The 21,868-nt window shown below is 36.8% G+C and overlaps 4 protein-coding genes across 5 annotated transcripts in view; 3 read left to right on the top strand and 1 right to left on the bottom strand.

Annotated features, from left to right (window-relative positions):
* The first annotated feature begins 1 nt into the window (after position 1).
* On the top strand, positions 2-5,019 carry lsm12b (LSM12 homolog b). The gene is made up of 5 exons (XM_083904136.1): positions 2-161; positions 1,963-2,096; positions 2,728-2,837; positions 3,320-3,446; positions 4,419-5,019. The coding sequence occupies exons 1-5, from the start codon at positions 35-37 to the stop codon at positions 4,509-4,511; spliced, it is 591 nt and encodes a 196-aa protein (XP_083760262.1). The 5' UTR covers positions 2-34; the 3' UTR covers positions 4,512-5,019.
* Positions 5,020-5,832: 813 nt separating this feature from the next.
* On the bottom strand, positions 5,833-8,552 carry tmem101 (transmembrane protein 101; the record flags this gene model as incomplete). Of its 2 annotated transcripts, none has more annotated exons than XM_083903847.1 (4): positions 5,833-6,685; positions 7,040-7,186; positions 7,654-7,834; positions 8,477-8,552. In XM_083903847.1, the coding sequence occupies 4 exons, from the start codon at positions 8,518-8,520 to the stop codon at positions 6,377-6,379; spliced, it is 681 nt and encodes a 226-aa protein (XP_083759973.1). In that variant the 3' UTR covers positions 5,833-6,376. The 2 variants fall into 2 exon arrangements, with proteins under 2 accessions (XP_083759973.1, XP_083759972.1); XM_083903846.1 differs by having other exon boundaries at positions 8,390-8,520.
* Positions 8,553-10,508: 1,956 nt separating this feature from the next.
* Positions 10,509-10,926, top strand: gngt2b (guanine nucleotide binding protein (G protein), gamma transducing activity polypeptide 2b; the record flags this gene model as incomplete). Its single annotated transcript, XM_083903693.1, has 2 exons — positions 10,509-10,592; positions 10,798-10,926. 2 exons carry the CDS (start codon positions 10,509-10,511, stop codon positions 10,924-10,926), a joined length of 213 nt encoding a protein of 70 aa, XP_083759819.1.
* Positions 10,927-13,671: 2,745 nt separating this feature from the next.
* Positions 13,672-21,868, top strand: part of LOC310939478 (inactive all-trans-retinol 13,14-reductase) — a gene marked incomplete at both ends in the record, with an annotated part of 55,371 nt that continues 47,174 nt past the window's right edge. The window contains 2 exons of the mRNA XM_083904245.1: positions 13,672-13,828; positions 14,509-14,691. Coding sequence (XP_083760371.1) covers positions 13,672-13,828; positions 14,509-14,691 — 340 coding nt within the window. The remainder of the gene's footprint in view (positions 13,829-14,508; positions 14,692-21,868) is intronic.

The following is a 21,868-nucleotide window of genomic DNA, read 5'->3' as shown; positions in this document are numbered from 1 at the left end:
GTAAGGCAGGCGCTCCGGTTTCCTGGCGGAGAAGATGGCGGCTCCTGGACCGGGGGAGTATTTCAGCGTCGGGAGCCATGTCTCTTGCCTCACCTGCTTGGGCCAACGTCTGCAAGGAGAAGTAGTCGCGTTTGACTACCAGTCCAAGATGTTAACTTTGAGTATCCTTTGTTTGTTTCGAGCTGCGGATGGCTAGCTGGCCTGCCTGGCTGCACAGGCCTGTAGGGTAACCGAAAATATGTCAAATAGTGATCCGCGCAGGCGTAATTGGTGGTAGCTGAGTAGCATATCTTTAACCATTTTTAAATATTTTCATCTAAGAGGCAGTTACCCGCCCGTATCTTAGTTGTTGGCGATCCGGTCGATGTTGAGGGGCCATGTGGTGGCTTCTCGTCATTTTCTAGGGAGTACATGTGTTGTGAATCTACTCATTGTATTGCCAGACCTCCAAATGGATCACTATCTGGCAACGTACCCCGTAAGGCATCATGGCTGTGAGCTCTCAACAGGCAAAGACCATTGCTAGTTAGCAAGCTAACTGACATTCACCGCCCCTCGCCGTGTGGCTCGCGAACACACCTTTATCTCCAGTAGTTTGTGATGCCATTATTTGGAAATGCTAACGGCTATATTTAAACGCTATGGATGAATGGGCAACGAAAACCGTCCACGCTACAACCAATCCCCTGTTAGCTTGGCTAACATGCTATGAATCGGTCAGCCACACACTGCCGCTACTTGCTCATTTAACGGAATTGGCATTCACGGGCGTGTGAACGTAGCCTCCCCCGTAGTATCGTTCGGTTTTAATTAAAATATAATCTAAATCACATAGTTTATCAGCAAATGCAATATGATTCAGGTGGCATTGACATCATGTGTCCATTGTAATTAACGCCATCTCGCCGGTGAACGGGTCTACACCCATTCATGGGATATCTGCATTTAAACGTATTTTAAGGGGGGGCATGTTGGACCACCCTATGTGTGATATTGACTTTACGGTTCTATATTAGGTTGCCATGCTGTGGACTGGGATATCTAATGAATGAACTGAATACAACGTGGGGGGTTTGACAGTTTGCATCACAGGCCTCAGTTGTAGTTTGAACCCTTTGGCACTTTATCATCGATGCTGTTGGTATTCTCGTAACAATTCAGTGCACTAGACGAGCTTGAGCATTTTCGCAATGCTGTCCTCGCCTTATATTCAATAGATGTGTAAAATGTGATCAATTTCAACATTAAATTCCACTTGACATTGAGAATCTGAGATGTTCAGCTCAAAGTCGATTGCCATTGCTCTTATAACTGATCAAATCATTCCTAACTTGTTTCTATGATTTTTTGCTTTTAGAAGCTAATCCAGTTAAGGTTGGAATGTGTGATCAGTTTCTCAGCAGTGTGTTAAAATAATGGGGTGCCCACCGGTTGTGCGCCTCAATAACTGCAACAATTAAATTCTGACAAGCTATGTGTATAATTCACAGGTCAAATGAGGTCAATGCTTAGAGGCCCTGGACTTTCAGGGTTTCAGAATAACTTAATATTTTTTTTTATTAATGTGAATTCTTCTGTTACTGTTTGTTTGTGTTTCCACACACGTCCTTGAGAATATAATCTGAGATTTGTATTAATTAAAATAGGCTTTAGCCCATATGAAACCAAGGAAATCAAAGATCAAGATGTCATGGTTTATTACATTTATTAACGTAGAATAATTCAGAATTATCATTTGGGATAATTTTTAGCGTTGTGGAGAACATTTCTGACAATCATTCATTTATTCATGGTACTACAGGTGGCAGCGACGCCTTTGGTGGTAGCATTCTGTAACTGGCACCGCCTTTCACTGTCTTGTCAGTCAATCGCAGCTCTCTGTATTGCATGCTTCACTGTGCAGTCTAATGGGAACAGTAAGTTGTCATCAGGTTGTTTGCCTTGACTTGAGTTCTTTTACAGAATGTGCTTCCTCTAGCGGTAAGCCAAACCTCAACGACGTCATCCTGATCAACTTAGCCTATGTTTCTGATGTGGACATAATAAATGACCGCACTGAGACTCCACCTCCTCTAGCATCACTGAATGTTAGCAAGGTGAGTCCCATCAACTTTGTTTCCTTTCTTGACACGCGTTGCTTGCTTTGTGCTCCCACTGATGTAGAGTGTGATGTGAATGGTGAATAGGAGGCCTAAATAAATAATCATATTCACTCCAAGTTTGAGATTTCGTCTGAGCTGTGACTTGATTCTGAAAGACGGTGCCATACAAAGGCTGCTCCTTCACACGATTGAAGTGAGCCTCAGTCTCTCCTGAAGAGGAATATAAGGTGGTTTGACCTCAGAGAAGAAAAAAAAGATTAATTCAGCATTAATTAGAAGGTCTTGTCAGTCACCTCCAAGTCAAGCTGTATTTTTCATTGCTTCTTTTCGAAAACTGTAAAATGAGACTGGCCTTGTCAGCCTGTGATGAGGCTGTAACCATTAACAGCAGAATTAAAAAAAATTCTATAGTGTGTATATTAAGCCCAGTGATCACCCGTTTAAGATAATAATGGGATTTTTAATCGATAGAGTCGACCAAATAAAGGGAAAAGGAATGAGCAATCACTGTGCAACCACAACACAAGGCATTGTTGAATTTGTCCTGATTTTGTTGTGTTTTGCAGTGGGAAAAAATAATCTCAATGTTCATGGTTAATGTTTCCTTCTCTTCAACTCTTCACAGCTTGCCAATCGAGCACGGTCAGAAAAGGAGGACAAGCTGTCCCAAGCCTATGCAATCAGTGCTGGGGTTTCTGTGGAGGGCCAACAGCTATTCCAGACTATTCACAAAACGTAAGGACTTTATGATATTTAGTAGGATCAAACAGATAGTCAGGAAGCCAAATCAAACTCTTATTATAGCTTTGATTATCATAGTGTCAGGCAACTGGTTAATGTTTTATCTTAAACACAATAGGATCTCAGCTACAGTATTTATTTTGTTCTTTATTATCTCTTATAAGCTATTTCTACTTCAATATGTCACAGCACAATTTCATGAGTCTTACTTCAAGTGTTATCTGCATAGTTTATTCTGGTATTTCATGGTCATACAATCGTGTTGGTCCTCGGCTCGAAAATGTGATATTAGAAAGGGCTGGAAGAAATTAATGTTTTGTTTCCTAATGACAGTAGGTTGTGAAATATTTCAATTCCTGTCATGTCATTTGTATGATTAAACAGTTTGGTATGTTTTTACCCAACACTGTGTAAAAACATTGGACACTGTTCAGAGATCCCGCCAGTCTTGATTAGATGTTAACTTCTCTTTGCAGCATCAAAGACTGTAAATGGCAGGAGAAGAACATTATTGTGATGGACGACGTCGTAATCTCACCGCCTTACCAGGTTGAGAACTGCAAAGGCAAAGAGGGAAGCGCTTTAAGCCATGTACGCAAAATAGTAAGTGAACTTTATATCTGTACTACGTTTAACTTGTACTGCATATTGTCATTAGTTATTTGGTCCAGACCATGCTAAGGACGTATTTTCATTATATGGAGCAAATAAACCAGAAAACATTCACATTTAAGAAGTTGAAAAATCAGAAACTTTTCGATTTTTCTAAATATTTGACGATTAATTTAGTGATTGATAGTGCGTTGTGCGAAATGGCAAAGGAACTGTGATCTCTTGTTATCACTTGGAGGCTGTAGAAAGGTTTAATTCAATTTGATCTGCTGCTGTGTGACTGACGGCTGATGGAGATTCACCATCATACCAGCAATTCCTTCATCCTATATTTGCCATGTAACAACCAAAGGTCACCAGGTCCTGTAACTGAAAACAGCTGTGCGCGTGTGTGGGGTCTGAAACTCCACCATGTGCTACTGGCGCTTTAAATTCACCCATTGTGTTTTAGCATTTTAAGTTTAGAAAACGGTTATGTAAAAGATTTTTAATTGGCTAGTTTGGGCATTAAAAAGCATGTGTTTCCTGCTCTCCCAGGTGGCCATGCTTGAAGTCAGTGCGCAATGATTATTTTTTTTTATTACTGACCATGTTTGCTGGCGTCGTTAAAAAATACAGCTAAAATCAACAATGTTTGGCTTTTTGCCAAAAAAAATACACATTTTAGATGTCAAAAATGACTTCAGTAGTAGTTTGTTGGTCCATTTCCAGTAGAGAAAATTGGATTTGTGCTCTATCTTTCACCTGTGTAATGGGACTACAAATAAAAACAAGCTCGTAGCTAAATGAGGTAGGTTGATCGATTTTTGTTTCTCATTTTTGAAGCATCTTTTTGGTCGCCACACCAAACTTAATGAGTTCACAGTTTTGTTTTGTGCACACATTCCCTTATTTTGTTTGTTTGTTTGATTTTTGTCAGAGATGGTGACAGATCATTCCTAACTGTTGTTTTCCCTCCTGCAGGTTGAGAAACATTTTAGAGACTTGGAAAGTCAGAAGTCCATGCAACGTTCACAAGCACAGCAAACACAGAAGGACTCCACTTTATCTTCTTGAGTTGGCAGTGTGGGTCGTTTTGGGGAAGGCGACGCAGGTGGTTTTGTTCCCACTGCCAGACGAAGTCGGCATTCCTTGTCCTCAGTCTGAGACCACAAGGAGGAGCGCTGAGGGCCATGGATCCAGAAGATCAAAATACCATTAAATGAAAAAGACAAAAAAGAAAGAAGAAAGATTAAATCTTAAATTAGACTTTATAAAGAATAATTTAAACATGAACCATAAAGCAACCATAGTTTCCTTAACTAACTTGTCTCATTCTGCCCTACTCCTACTCCTCCCCTCCTTTCCCTTGAGCCTTTTTTTTTTCTTCCACCCTTCTTCAGTTCCATTTCAGAAAAAAACTAGATCAGTCAGAAAGGCTTGTTAGCTTTATTTTCTGTCATTGTTTCCTTTTTTGCTGTACCATGTTCTATTGTCTGTATTTTCTGTATTTTAAAACAAAATGTGACTTGAAATGCCACACTTTAAAGGACATTTTCTAAAATAAAAGTAACAAAAATTCTGACTGTAATACTGTAATTTTAACAAGTTTTTGAAATGCTGGGGTCACCGACATCTTTGTGGAAAGTCGACTGGCGATTGTTGACTGGGTAGTATTTTTGAAGTGAAGTGTAGGGTTTTCAGCCATTTAATTACAAAGAATAGACACCATTATTTTAAAAGCTTAAGCCTCTGGTTTATGCAATGCGTCTTTGTATTTACTATGTCCTTTGAGTGACGTGGTAGTTGAGAAGCAATTGTATAAAATAATTTCATTGAGGTCTATGAGGCCAAAAGTACACGAGGTGAGGATGATTTTCAGCGGGAGTGAACACCCTGAAGTACATCTTCTGATCACTGGGCTTCAAGCTGCAGTGTCCCAATTCCTGCTGCACACGAGTCCTCTGACCTGGTTAATTGCAGGTAAGGTGGGCTGCTTTTGGGTTCATCCCAGAGCTGGGGTTACTCAGACTTCGCCCATCTCGTCTCAGTAAAGGGGACCTGTGAGTTTTATTTTACTGTGATAACTCGACATAAGAATCGTGAATATCTTAAATAATAGCACGCCAAATTAGCCCCAATTTGAAGCAGTGAAGATTAATTTACCCCCAAGTAACTACTAAAGCTTTGAGTGACAGACAAATGGCAAGTGGCTGATAATTACAATAATTTACATTTTGTAGAAACTCAAAAATCATTTTGGAAGATTAATGTTAATCAAAACATTTATCAAAGAATTGTGTATTTATGCCTTTCATTTTCAACAAGTGAGGTGAAACAGGAAAAGCAGGAGGGAGGGAATTGAATTTTATTCGTAACAGCTTTGAACCAGGCAAGACACTCGGATAAAAAAAACAACACTTCAGTACCTAGCTGTTATTTCATACAAAATATGAACCATTTATATTTAATGAAAGCCTACACAAACTAATGTGAATACAGCAGTTAAAAGCAATGCAACAAATACTGTTTATTATCAAATGGATGGAACAGAACTAATCCAATTTTATGTCACAAACTTAAAACCACATATTTAAGACCAAGTTTTGCAGCAAAACATTTCTCCTGCAGCTTTACAGTACAGTCACGTTTCAAAACATAACAGACGCAACATGTCAACACGCGACCAAATAAATTATGAAATTGCAAAAAGGAAAGCTTGGATTTTTTTCTTTTTCTTGTAGTACATTACTGTCAGTTTGGTAAAAACAATCATTGTAGCTTACATCCACTCATCTCAGCTTGGAGAGTTAGAATCCTGAGGAGTCACAGCAACTTTGAGTGCAAAGTCAGGGAGTGACAAAGAGAAAAGGCCAACAAATCTCATCCTGTGCATGTGAGCACGACTGTTCGTTCAAGTTGTCTGCGAGAACCTTTGGGTCTCAGCCGTCAGTAGCCAGGATCAGTGCAGCACCAAAGATGCCCACATTGTGTCCAATCAACTTCATCTGGTTCCAAAACTCCACCTTGCGTGTCTGGTGCCAGTATCCCAGGTTACCGTCAATAAGCAGCACCACCAGAGGAAGCACGGTGGCCAGGATCTGAGCCGCCAGACGGATGTAGCAGCCAGAGAGGAAGGCCAGAGCCAGCACCCCGAACAGCACGCCCAGCAGCATCAGAGTGATCTCTCCTCCAGCTATGTGGTTCAGATAGGCAAGTTTGTCCTCTTTGCTGTGTTGCAGGGAGTACACCTAGTGGGGGAGAGTGGTACTACAATGTATTAAACAATACTACAATACAGACTTCGTCATTACAGTCTTTAGATTAGTGTCTCGTTCATTTGAATAATTATCTGCACTGTAAAAATGTATTTCAAGCAGCTATTTCATACTAGTTTATGCGTCTACATTTTTAATTTGAGAGTACTTTGCTCTAAAAATGAATTCTCTAAATAATATATTCAAACTCCACTACACTAGAGTTCATGTCAGTTAATAAAATTTGTCCTGTACATGCTTGGCTCTTGTTAAGGAATCACCGGTCTCGTGTAGGTCGCCAGTATGTTAATGTGGTGTCATACATTTAAATACTGATTTGGACCTTACCATGCAAATGAGGTAGACTCCCAGAAAAACCTGTCCAGTCGACTGCAGGGATCTGCTGCGAGCTTTCTGCCTGTACACCTCCCCTGCTCCACTGGCCAGAACCAGAAAGCCCCCAATAATAGCCAAAGCTCTGGAATACATTCGTACCTGAAAGGCAGCACAAATCAAACTGTAACAACCTGAGACAAGTTTCTGCTGCAGTGTCTTTCACGGATAAATCTACTGTCACTCCTGTAGTGCTGACCCAGAATTCAAATGGTCTCATCATGTGTGACACAGATGTGTGTTTGATTAGGAATTCAACGCTGATGTAGGTCACTTTGACTTGTACTCTGAATTGACAGACTGAATAGGAATAGGCACTTCCAATTTCAAATTGTACAGTGTTTTATCTCCTGCAACTTTCATAACACAAAGATTTTTGTTTCTATTTCTATTTCTGTTTTTGCTCTTCCTTTGCACCAACGACCAGCCTTTTCACTAGGCAACAGATAAAGTAAAGGGGAAATCCTACCAGCGTTATTAAACAATAGGAAAAAGTGACTATAATCTATAAAGGAAGTCTGGTGGAAAATTACTGATTGTTCTGTGTCACCACAGGAAGGCCGACTCACCTTCAGCCAGTCACTGTAGTGCACCTGCTCTCCAACATACGACGCATACGTGCTGACGGCGAGCTGAACAGCAGAAGCCATTGCAAACCACCTCCTCTTCACTCCAAACGACATGAAGCTGGCAGAGATCACCGCAGCCCCCATGTCCACGTAGAGATATGGAACATGGATGTCTGGCTTCCTGGAGACGACAGTGAATACATACAAGACAAAGCCATAAAGAAAAGCAGTGTATGATGGATGAATGATTTGTTTGTGCAACAACTTAGAACCTTATTTTTGCAGTTTTGACGCTAGAGAGCCAGATGTTTGCCCTCACTGCAGATTATCTGATGTGGTTACAAAGTTAATTCAGAGGGGTGTGGTTGCCCACAGAAGACCAACCCACTGTGGACTAAAACAATACACACCCACTGTAAGAGTGATTAAAACTACGATTGCACAAGGAAAATTACTGACTACTGACAGATAATTACAGACCAGGCAAAGTACAAGTTGCCTTAAACTTAAACTAGTCCTCATGGCATCAGCTTCACTAACGCTCAGATGAAATAGCTGATATATTAGATTTCAACTATCAACATGAAATGTACAACAACGTCAGAAGAGACGAAGTATTTGTCCTTGTGATAAACTGCTGCGATAATACAAATCAAATACTCATTTTAATTCTGAGGGAAGTTAATCTGCAGTTAGCCTGCTAGCCTACATTAGCGACTTAGCAACTTTGTATTACCTTTTTGAATCCGCTCGCTCAGCAAACAGCATCAACATACAGAAGCAGTTCCAAAACCCGAACCGGGTCAAAATAAACGCCCCTAACTGGCTGATAAACTTGAAAACCTGCTTCCTGTTGGGAGCCGCCATGATTGTTGCTCAGCGCTCACCTCCCCTACAACGATACCGGAAAGACTGGATAAACATCCGGTCAGAAATTCCTACACGCGTCAAAATAAAAGAACGCGTCTCTTCACATGACGTCGGTAAGTCGTTTTTTAAATGAAGCCACTACTGTGAAACTCTTATTTTGAAAACATGCTCCCCGTGATTTGACAGTTTGAAAGTAGTGCAACAAAAAAGTTCGACACCGCCATCTACAGGACAAAGCTGACACTTACAGGTGAAAGCGTCTTGACTGCAATATGAACTTCTCCTAGATAGAATCATGGATGAATGCTTTTGTTTTGTTACAAATACAAGATAAACTGATAATTCTACTTTCAGAATACCCAAATGTTGATTCAGGTTTTTAGCTTGGCAGTTATAATGAAGGAATTAATTGATTGCATATAAGGATTATTTATTTATTCATTGTATATACTATATTGCCAAACATACACAAACAATTATTTTTGATTTGGCATGACACATATTTCTTTTACATTTCCTGCATAACCTTTATTGATGTTAAACCCCTTATAGTCCCTAAAACAGTGTGATGTCCTCCAGGGCAGCTGTAAATTACACAGCCCAAGGACACATTTTCACACTCTTCTTTGAGCCAACATGACAAAACCATGGACACTTATACCATATAAACAAGTAACAGTTGATGCACTAATCATTTATTGAATTCAACACCAACATTTACTGAAAGTAAATATTCTTTTGTCATCAGGTGCTCAGTGGCACACCTGCTCTTCTGTGTAATGATCAGGAGCACTGCTCACTCACCCCACTGCTGTTAATCCACAGTGACGTGGATGAGGTTAATCTGGAGGAGATGAGACTAACCCAGATCGAGGAAATGGCTTACTGTGATTCCTGCTCAAGGTTTAGTTAAGGATCAGTAGTTTGTCACGTCCCTGCTGAGATGCCGGGTCTTGACGAAACTTCACTTTTGATGGCAAAAGTCCTTTGCTCCAGAATGAGCTGCTCCACCTGCATTGTCATCAAAAACTGTGGGGTTTTGGCTGATATGTGACAAACTATGGTGATTAAGTAAATCCTTTGTTCATAGACAAAAACACACACTCAGATACTTGGTATCAGATTAAAATACTCAAAACAAGTTCTAAAGAGAAACACAACAGAAATTAGTAAACTATCAAATCAATCTAGCCACAACAATTTAATACATTGTAAATGGCTTTTTTCATATGTTGTGTTCCCACTTTGTTGATTAGACTGACATTGGAGGTCGCAACTGATTTGCTAGACTGAAAGATTTAAGTATATAATCAAATCAGTGATGAAGACTTTGCCTCCTTCCTCTTAGTATTCTGTACTCATTACATGCCACATTATAAACCCACAATGAACCCATCTCTAAAACTCACTTGAGAGCTAATGCTCTTTAAAAAAAAATAAATAAATATACATTTCACATTCACTTTAAAAGTCACTTGCAAAGTCAAACAACAGATCTATATGTATCTGTGCATTCTTTCCTTCCTCCTTCCTGTTCATAGGGTTATGGCACCTGATTGTTTAATCTCATCACGGGGGATTGGTGACATCAGGCCCAATCCTGCGCCGACCTCTGCCAAAAGCCCGCAACCAGGGATCAGCTGGGATGAAGAGCACTTGGACAGCACAGATCAGTCAGTGTGAAGAAGCAACCAGACCAAGGGAAGGTGTACACTCGATGAGCTCTTAAGAGCCAAAACATTTCTCGGATTGTTGGGGATCCTGTCATTCAACAGGTAAGGGCTTTTATCTCTACTGGATTTATATGTATCTGATACAAGATAGTATTTTATTTTGGCACTTCAATATTTTAATACAAATAGGAATAAGTGGAGCCTAAAGATACTATGCATGTCACACTTTCATTGGAGTAACCTTTTAGTTATTTGTTGGGATATTTATAACATTTTTAAAAACAAGGATCTTGATCTGTTCTTACAGTCAGGATGGCTCGGGATATGTCAGATAAGGAAATCCTGAAAATGGAACTGGAGCAACTGAAGAAGGAAGTTAACACACCTAGAACACCAGTAAGTATTTCATATTGTGAGAAGCCCGTTTCAATGTATTCTTCATTTTAGGCACCAAAAACCTCTTGCATTAAAACAAAGCGGATATTTAACTGACTTTAACAACTGCGTATTGAAATTTTCCAACATGCCAAGTTGAAATAAGTTCATTGCATCTGCTGTGAAAAGTGCTCTCACGTGTTTCTACCTTTCCTCTGAACCACAGATGGCTGCAAACTGTGCAGAAACCGTTGCTTTTGTTGAGGAGCGGCTACCAAATGATCCGCTGATTAAGGGCGTTCCAGATGACAAGAACCCCTACAAGGGAGACAAGGGAGGCTGCGTAGTAACATAGCACACGTGCACACAGGGAAAAGTCACACTGTTTTTTTATGGGAGCCGATTACTTTACATTAATGTAATATTCCTGTAGAATTATTGTGTACAAAAATGTCAAGTAGAAAGAAACCTTAGCTGAGTAAGAGTGAGTGAGAGACACTATTCCATCATTGAATTACTGTATGTACTGTATCTGTTGATAAGAAAGGTTTGTTAATTTGTAATTAAAGGCAAATAGCTGTACAGAGCTTTGACCTGACCTGGCTGATTATTGAAGTTTCCCTTTTATTGCACTTCTATCTCACTCTATTGTATTGGGGATAATAAATAAGGGATAGATGTACTAGTTCAGCGTAAAAACGACGTAAACACTCACCTTTCCGACAGCACAAGTCGTGCAGTTACTGCTTAGTCTAATTCTTAATAGGATTTCACACAGGACCACTGACACAGAGCTGCTTCCTGTATCAAAGTCTTTAAGCTCATTCCCTCAGCTCCAACCCCAGCAGCGGTTTCAAGCTCTGCATCCAATTAGTGTCATATTTATTGCAGGCCATAACAAATACACTGTATTTGTTTAGCATTTACAATATAGGCACTGGTGTTAATTTATCATTTAAGTGTAATAATGCACTGTAAACAAACTCTAATGGAAATTCCTGCATCAAAGGTTTGAGTCCAATGACCACAGGAAGAGCATGATATCAGCATCAATATAAACTTTGACCTCTTTCCATGAACAGAGACCCACCTACAGTATGGACACGTATCATTTGGAGGCATAGAGGTGATATATCAGTGTTTTACAGTGGAGCTTTAGCTTCAGGCTTTATGCCGAGGTCAAAACAACCTGTAATCTCTGACCTCCCATTAGTGAGCTGGTGAGTCCAGATTAGACATCAGAGTGTATACACCACACTTTGTGAGATCATATGCTGCACTAACTCAGGATCTGTGCAACCATTGTGTGCGATTATTGCAAAAAGATCATGTTAAAAACACAATTCTCAAACAAGTAGTAGTGCTTTTTTTCAATTTCAATGTCCCTGAGGTTGAGATTGGATCATATTCTGACATAAACATTTGCTGTATATATATAAAAAAAAAGATATTATATACTACACTCTTAGAAATATGAGTTCTAAAAGGGTCCTGAGGTTCTACCTGGAACCATTTGCTTCTGAAAAACCCTTTCCTGAAGAAAGGGTTTCAAGGGTTCTTGGTAACATTAATGTTTCCAGTAAGAACCATTTTGATCCAGAGAACCCTTTAAAATCACTTGAATAAAGGGTTTTATGAAGGTTCTACCTGGAGCCAAAAATGGTTCTCCAATGAGGACAAACTGAAGAACCTTATATGGTTCTACTTAGCACTTTTATTTCTAGGCCATTATACATAAATTATTATTAATATAGTTGTTAAGGGCTGTATTTCATTCAGGACTAATAAAACCATCTTATGGGCTAATGAAGTGTAATAATTAAAACTATATTATTATTCATTGTGTTACATTTTAATCTTTAAAAAAATGGATTTCAAGGTCAGCATGTGTGTTTGTACCTACTGTACGTCATTGTCTGTGGCAGTAAATTAAAAACATAGCTCAAAGTCAACTGAATAATAACTGAAGTGCAAAGTCTGCAGATAGAAAAGCAGCGTGTTTAGAAAACCGTGATCACACAGATCACAAAACCTGGGATTTGTTGTCTCTTATGCACTTTCAAAGGAAACACATTTTAATTAGGTGACTGATATATCATTATTGTCTTGATTTATTTCATCTTTGAAAGCGTCCCATAGGATGTCCACCCTGTTGTCGTCAAATCTGAAATTGTGAAACTCTGAGATTTCATTCAGTTTTATACCTGTTGTAAAGCCATAAAATTGGACAGTGTTGTGATATAGTCTTTATCTTAATTGCCTTATCTAAAATGATATACATATCTAATCTACAGGGTTCCTATTAGGCAATCGGAATGACTGGATAGTCCAACTACCTCCAGGTATTCTTACGTATATTTTCCGTACATTATTTATATAGTACAAACGTGTTTAATACTGTATGTCATGTAAATATACGTCAGTGGAATTCATTTAGTGACATTAAAACCACAAGTTTCCATTGCCATCCCTTCTGTTACAGCCCCAAAGAACCAGGGGATGAGAGGGAGTCACAATAAATGTGAAAACCAGGAATAAATAGACTGAAACACACCAAGAAGCTGAGGTAACCAAAAGAAAAGTGTATATTTAGTATATTCCAAAGACCAACAAGTGAACTTTAAAAGTGGAAGTTGACTATAGAGCGTTAGAGCAAGGTGACTGGAACACTTTCTTCAGGTTAATCCACTGGCGCCATGTGACTCTTGCTTAAACGGTTCTGCCTGATGAGGTTGAGTGAGGTCAGGTGTGGATTCAGCTGAGGAGCAGCAGTACACAACACATTAACAACTTCAAATATTCAAATATATACACCCACAGTCATTTTAATCAGTCTTTGTGCAACTGTCCACCAGCTGACACACTGTTATTGTGATTTATGCTGTCATAACAAGAGAAACTGGGTCTTTTCACCACGTTTATCTTTATTATCTCTCTGAACACGAGGAGAGCTGCGTATCAAAGTCCTTCCTCTCTTTTGTGGACGTCTGACGCTGAGCGTAATAAAAGGAGCCTCATGAGGACAGCGATGTTCAGAAGCGCACTTGCTGCAAACTTTCTGCAACACACCAGTGTAGCAGAGTGATCGATCGTCTCCGCAATGTGGCTCTTGATTTTCTTAGTCTGGCTGGTCATATGGGCCGGTGGCACATACTGGTACCTGTTTGGGAAACCGAGCCCCTTCACTCTAGAGTCGGTGAGACCTCCTGGACCTCGTGTGTTTGATCAGAAGACTCGGGACAAAGTCATCAAACAAGGTAAAATGACTGCAGTCTTATGTGTGTGTGTGTGTAGTTTCACACTGACTGAGCAATGTGATGTGATTTCATCCATCTTCTACTGCCTGCTGATAAAGTGCTTCTACGACTTTATCCTCCATATGAGGGTTTGCTGGTGTCAATCCCAGCAGACAAATGGCAAAATTTTTTTTTGTTATTCTGAGAAAATTGGTAAAGAATTTTCTCATTATCACGAGACAACAGTACTCAATATCTCAAGATAATGGACTTAAAAAATAATAATAATATTAGTGACTGTGGCCGTTGAGGGCTTCCATAGAATAGTACCTGCCTTTTAAAATATAGTTTTCAAAAGTGGTTTCCAATATACAGCTGCTGAGCTTTTATCTAAATTTCCTATTTGCTGTGCTATAACTCAGATGAAAATGGGAAATGTTCATTTGTGTTTTATCTTCATTAGATTATGACCACAATGATTATTTTAGCAGCTTAATCTAATGTCTTACTGATTAGTATCGCAGCTCTTGCAGAAGAGGCGTGCAGTGCAACCTTCAGACCTGTCAATTATGTAACACATATTTGATGTCTGGGGTTCGGCATCTGTCTGTGATAACATCTGTGACACACATTCATCAAACACATTCCTCTTTAAAAACGTTTTTATGTTTAAATCTGCTTTGTGTGTGTGTCCTTCCCAGGTTTCACTCAGGACAAAGTGCCTCAGAATCTGGATGTCATTGTGATTGGTAGTGGTATTGGTGGACTGACGGCTGGAGCCACACTGGCCAAAGCAGGGAAGAGAGTCCTGGTGCTGGAGCAGCATGACCAGGCGGGAGGCTGCTGCCACACCTACATCGAGAAAGGCTTTGAATTTGATGTTGGTAAGAAGACGTGATGATCACACAACTGTAGCACCGTCATCTACCTTAAACTAAATGTACATTTATAATAACAAATATCAGGGTGTAAGAAAGAGACACAGAGACCATATTGTATGTGTATGTGTATTAATAATTTGGCTTTGAGCCTTAAAGGAAACAATGATCTCTGCAGTTGGGCACTTTATTTATACTTTATAGTCAGGTGGGTGAAGTATGTTGTCCAAAATTCGATGGTCGAAAAACGTCATATTATAGTATGTCGTCCAAAATGGTCAAAATTGGTAAAAAACGTCATAGTATAGTATGTCGTCCAAAAATGGACAAAATTGGACAAAAACGTTATAGTATAGTATGTCGTCCAAAAATGGTCAAAAACGTCTTACTATAGTATGTCGTCCAAAAATGGTCATAATTGGTCAAAAACGTCATAGTATAGTATGTCGTCCAAAAATGGTCAAAAAGATCATAGTATAGTATGTCGTCCAAAAATGGTCAAAAACGTCATAGTATAGTATGTCGTCTAGAAATGGTGAAAAACGTCATACTATAGTATGTCATCCAAAAATGGTCAAAATTTGACAAAAATGTCATAGTATAGTATGTCGTCCAAAAATTGTCAAAATTGGTAAAAAAAAGTCATAGTATAGTATGTCGTCCAAAAATGGTCAAAAACGTCATAGTATAGTATGTCGTTCAAAAATGGTAAAAAACGTTATAGTATAGTATGTCGTCCAGAAATGGTCAAAAAATTCATACTATAGTATGTCGTCCAAAAATGGTCAAATTTGGACAAAAACGTCATAGTATAGTATGTCGTCCAGAAATGGTCAAAAACGTCATACTATAGTATGTCCTCCAAAAATGGTCAAAATTGGTCAAAAACGTCATAGTATAGTATGTCGTCTAGAAATGGTCAAAAACGTCATACTATAGTATGTCCTCCAAAAATGGTCATAATTGGTCAAAAACATCATATTATAGTATGTCGTCCAAAAATGGTCAAAATTGGTCAAAAACATCATATTATAGTATGTCGTCCAAAAATAGTCAAAATTGGTCAAAAAAGTCATAGTATAGTATGTCGTCCAAAAATGGTCAAAATTGGTCACAAACGTCATAGTATATTATGTCGTCCAAAAATGATCAAAAACATCATAGTATAGTATGTCGTTCAAAAATGGTAAAAAACTTTATAGTAAAGTATGTCGTCCAGAAATGGTCAAAAACGTCATACTATAGTATGTCATCCAAAAATGGTCAAAATTGGACAAAAATGTCATAGTACAGTATGTCGTCAAAAAATTGTCAAAATTGGTCAAAAAAGTCATAGTATAGTATGTCGTCCAGAAATGGTCAAAAACGTCATACTATAGTATGTCATCCAAAAATGGTCAAAATTGGACAAAAATGTCATAGTATAGTATGTCGTCCAGAAATGGTCAAAAACGTCATACTATAGTATGTCGTCCAAAAATGGTCAAAATTGGTCAAAAACGTCATAGTATAGTATGTCGTCTAGAAATGGTCAAAAACGTCATACTATAGTATGTCCTCCAAAAATGGTCATAATTGGTCAAAAACATCATATTATAGTATGTCGTCCAAAAATGGTCAAAATTGGTCAAAAACATCATATTATAGTATGTCGTCCAAAAATAGTCAAAATTGGTCAAAAAAGTCATAGTATAGTATGTCGTCCAAAAATGGTCAAAATTGGTCACAAACGTCATAGTATATTATGTCGTCCAAAAATGATCAAAAACATCATAGTATAGTATGTCGTTCAAAAATGGTAAAAACATTATAGTATAGTATGTCGTCCAGAAATGGTCAAAAACGTCATACTATAGTATGTCGTCCAAAAATGGTCAAATTGGTCAAAGAAGTCATAGTATAGTATGTCGTCCAAAAATTGTCAAAAACGTCATACTATAGTATGTCGTACAAAAATGGTCAAAAACGTCATACTATAGTATGTTGTCCAAAAATGGTAAAAAACGTCATAGTATATAGTATTTCGTCCAAATATGGTCAAAATTGGTCAAAAACTTCATAGTATAGTATGTCGTCCAAAAATGGTCAAAATTGGTCAAAAACGTCATAGTATAGTATGAGGTCCAAAAATTGTCAAAATTGGTCAAAAAAGTCATAGTATAGTATGTCGTCCAAAAATGGTCAAAAACGTCATACTATAGTATGTCGTACAAAAATGGTCAAAAACGTCATACTATAGTATGTCGTCAAAAAATGGTAAAAAACGTCATAGTATAGTATTTCGTCCAAAAATGGTCAAAATTGGTCAAAAACGTCAAAGTATATAGTATGTTGTCCAAAAATGGTCAAAAACATCATAGTATAGTATGTCGTCCAAAAATGGTCAAAAACATCATAGTATAGTATGTCGTCCAAAAAGGGTCAAAAACATCATAGTATAGTATGTCGTCCAAAAATGGTAAAAAACGTCATAGTATAGTATTTCGTCCAGATATGGTCAAAAACGTCATACTATAGTATGTCATCCAAAAATTGTCAAAATTTGACAATTTTTTGGAAAAACTTTTTTTGGTCCAAAACTTGACAAAAACGTCATACTATACTATGTAGTACGTCATACTATACTATTTCTCCAAAATGTGACCCTTTTTGGAGAAAAAAAATCTGGTCCAAAATTTGACAAAAACGAGATACTATACTATGTCGTCCAAAACCTGACAATTTTTTGGAAAAACGTTTTTTTGGTCCAAAAATTGACAAAAAAGTCATACTATACTATGCAGTACGTCATACTATACTATGTCTCCAAAATGTGACCATTTTTGGAGAAAAAGATTTCGTCCAAAATTTGACAAAAACGACATACTATACTATGTAGTACGTCATACTATACTATGTCTCCAAAATGTGACCATTTTTAGAGAAAAAAAATTTGGTCCAAAATGTGACAAAAACGACATACTATACTATGTCGTCCAAAATCTGACAATTTTTTGGAAAAACGTTTTTTTGGTCCAAAACTTGACAAAAACGTCATACTATACTATGTAGTACGTCATACTATACTATGTCTCCAAAATGTGACCATTTTTGGAGAAAAAAAGATTTGGTCCAAGATTTGACAAAAACGACATACTATACTATGTTGTCCAAGTTCTAACAATTTTTTTGAAAAAGTTTTTTTGGTCCAAAACTTGACAAAAACGTCATACTATACTATGTAGTACGTCATACTATACTATATCTCCAATATGTGACCATTTTTGGAGAAAATAAAATTGGTCCAAAATTGGACAAAAACGACATACTATACTATGTCGTCCAAGATCTGACAATTTTTTTGAAAAACTTTTTTTGGTCCAAAACTTGACAAAAACGTCATACTATACTATGTAGTACGTCATACTATACTATATCTCCAATATGTGACCATTTTTGGAGAAAAAAAAACTTGGTCCAAAATTTGACCAAGATCTGACAATTTTTTTGAAAAACGTTTTTTTGGTCCAAAACTTGACAAAAATGTCATACTATACTATGTAGTACGTCATACTATACTATATCTCCAATATGTGACCATTTTTGGAGAAAAAAAGAATTGGTCCAAAATTGGACAAAAACGACATACTATACTATGTCGTCCAAGATCTGACAATTTTTTTGAAAAACGTTTTGTTTTTTTGGTCCAAAACTTGACAAAAATGTCATACTATACTATGTAGTACGTCATACTATACTATATCTCCAATATGTGACCATTTTTGGAGAAAAAAAGATTTGGTCCAAAATTGGACAAAAACGACATACTATACTATGTCGTCCAAGATCTGACAATTTTTTTGAAAAACGTTTTTTTGGTCCAAAACTTGACAAAAACGTCATACTATACTATGTAGTACGTCATACTATACTATATCTCCAATATGTGACCATTTTTGGAGAAAAAAAAATTGGTCCAAAATTGGACAAAAACGACATACTATACTATGTCGTCCAAGATCTGACAATTTTTTTGAAAAACGTTTTTTTGGTCCAAAACTTGACAAAAACGTCATACTATACTATGTAGTACGTCATACTATACTATATCTCCAATATGTGACCATTTTTGGAGAAAAAAAAATTGGTCCAAAATTGAACAAAAACGACATACTATACTATGTTGTCCAAGATCTGACAATTTTTTTGAAAAACGTTTTTTTGGTCCAAAACTTGACAAAAACGTCATACTATACTATGTAGTACGTCATACTATACAATATCTCCAATATGTGACCATTTTTGGAGAAAAAAAAACTTGGTCCAAAATTTGACCAAGATCTGACAATTTTTTTGAAAAACGTTTTTTTGGTCCAAAACTTGACAAAAATGTCATACTATACTATGTAGTACGTCATACTATACTATATCTCCAATATGTGACCATTTTTGGAGAAAAAAAGATTTGGTCCAAAATTGGACAAAAACGACATACTATACTATGTCGTCCAAGATCTGACAATTTTTTTGAAAAACGTTTTTTTGGTCCAAAACTTGACAAAAACGTCATACTATACTATGTAGTACGTCATACTATACTATATCTCCAATATGTGACCATTTTTGGAGAAAAAAAAATTGGTCCAAAATTGGACAAAAACGACATACTATACTTTGTCGTCCAAGATCTGACAATTTTTTTGAAAAACGTTTTTTTGGTCCAAAACTTGACAAAAACGTCATACTATACTATGTAGTACGTCATACTATACTATATCTCCAATATGTGACCATTTTTGGAGAAAAAAAAATTGGTCCAAAATTGGACAAAAACGACATACTATACTATGTTGTCCAAGATCTGACAATTTTTTTAAAAAACGTTTTTTTGGTCCAAAACTTGACAAAAACGTCATACTATACTATGTAGTACGTCATACTATACAATATCTCCAATATGTGACCATTTTTGGAGAAAAAAAATTTGGTCCAAAATTGGACAAAAACGACATACTATACTATGTAGTACGTCATACTGTACTATATCTCCAATATGTGACCATTTTTGGAGAAAATAAAATTGGTCCAAAATTGGACAAAAACGACATACTATACTATGTCGTCCAAGATCTGACAATTTTTTTGAAAAACGTTTTTTTGGTCCAAAACTTGACAAAAACGTCATACTATACTATGCAGTACGTCCTACTATACTATATCTCCAATATGTGACCATTTTTGGAGAAAAAAAGATTTGGTCCAAAATTGGACAAAAACGACATACTATACTATGTCGTCCAAGATCTGACAATTTTTTTGAAAAACGTTTTTTTGGTCCAAAACTTGACAAAAACGTCATACTATACTATGTAGTACGTCATACTATACTATATCTCCAATATGTGACCATTTTTGGAGAAAAAAAACATTGGTCCAAAATTGGACAAAAACGACATACTATACTTTGTCGTCCAAGATCTGACAATTTTTTTGAAAAACGTTTTTTTGGTCCAAAACTTGACAAAAACGTCATACTATACTATGTAGTACGTCATACTATACTATATCTCCAATATGTGACCATTTTTGGAGAAAAAAAGATTTGGTCCAAAATTGGACAAAAACGACATACTATACTATGTCGTCCAAGATCTGACAATTTTTTTGAAAAACGTTTTTTTGGTCCAAAACTTGACAAAAACGTCATACTATACTATGTAGTACGTCATACTATACTATATCTCCAATATGTGACCATTTTTGGAGAAAAAAAAATTGGTCCAAAATTGGACAAAAACGACATACTATACTATGTCGTCCAAGATCTGACAATTTTTTTGAAAAACGTTTTTTTGGTCCAAAACTTGACAAAAACGTCATACTATACTATGTAGTACGTCATACTATACTATATCTCCAATATGTGACCATTTTTGGAGAAAAAAAAATTGGTCCAAAATTGAACAAAAACGACATACTATACTATGTTGTCCAAGATCTGACAATTTTTTTGAAAAACGTTTTTTTGGTCCAAAACTTGACAAAAACGTCATACTATACTATGTAGTACGTCATACTATACAATATCTCCAATATGTGACCATTTTTGGAGAAAAAAAAAATTGGTCCAAAATTTGACCAAGATCTGACAATTTTTTTGAAAAACGTTTTTTTGGTCCAAAACTTGACAAAAACGTCATACTATACTATGTAGTACGTCATACTATACTATATCTCCAATATGTGACCATTTTTGGAGAAAAAAAAGAAATTGGTCCAAAATTGGACAAAAACGACATACTATACTATGTCGTCCAAGATCTGACCATTTTTTTGAAAAACGTTTTTTTGGTCCAAAACTTGACAAAAATGTCATACTATACTATGTAGTACATCATACTATACTATATCTCCAATATGTGACCATTTTTGGAGAAAAAAAAATTGGTCCAAAATTGGACAAAAACTACATACTATACTATGTCGTCCAAGATCTGACAATTTTTTTGAAAAACGTTTTTTTGGTCCAAAACTTGACAAAAACGTCATACTATACTATGTAGTACGTCATACTATACTATATCTCCAATATGTGACCATTTTTGGAGAAAAAAAACTTTGGTCCAAAATTGGACAAAAACGACATATTATACTATGTCGTCCAAGATCTGACAATTTTTTTGAAAAACGTTTTTTTGGTCCAAAACTTGACAAAAACGTCATACTATACTATGTAGTACGTCATACTATACTATATCTCCAATATGTGACCATTTTTGGAGAAAAAAAATTTGGTCCAAAATTGGACAAAAACGACATACTATACTATGTAGTACGTCATACTGTACTATATCTCCAATATGTGACCATTTTTGGAGAAAATTAAATTGGTCCAAAATTGGACAAAAACGACATACTATACTATGTCGTCCAAGATCTGACAATTTTTTTGAAAAACGTTTTTTTGGTCCAAAACTTGACAAAAACGTCATACTATACTATGTAGTACGTCATACTATACTATATCTCCAATATGTGACCATTTTTGGAGAAAATAAAATTGGTCCAAAATTGGACAAAAACGACATACTATACTATGTCGTCCAAGATCTGACAATTTTTTTGAAAAACGTTTTTTTGGTCCAAAACTTGACAAAAACGTCATACTATACTATGTAGTACGTCATACTATACTATATCTCCA

Source organism: Microchirus variegatus (assembly GCF_963457635.1).
Source record: "Microchirus variegatus genome assembly, chromosome: 17".
NCBI lineage: Eukaryota > Metazoa > Chordata > Actinopteri > Pleuronectiformes > Soleidae > Microchirus > Microchirus variegatus.
Note: the sequence above shows the minus strand (reverse complement) of the source record. Positions and strands in the feature narration are given on the sequence as shown.

Excerpts from the sequence above, each read along its gene's own strand:
- lsm12b (XM_083904136.1), top strand. The coding sequence starts at position 35 with ATGGCGGCTCCTGGACCGGGGGAGTATTTCAGCGTCGGGAGCCATGTC. Across the intron at positions 2,838-3,319 it reads TTCCAGACTATTCACAAAAC|CATCAAAGACTGTAAATGGC; the intron begins GTAAGGACTTTA and ends TTCTCTTTGCAG. Across the intron at positions 3,447-4,418 it reads TAAGCCATGTACGCAAAATA|GTTGAGAAACATTTTAGAGA; the intron begins GTAAGTGAACTT and ends TCCCTCCTGCAG.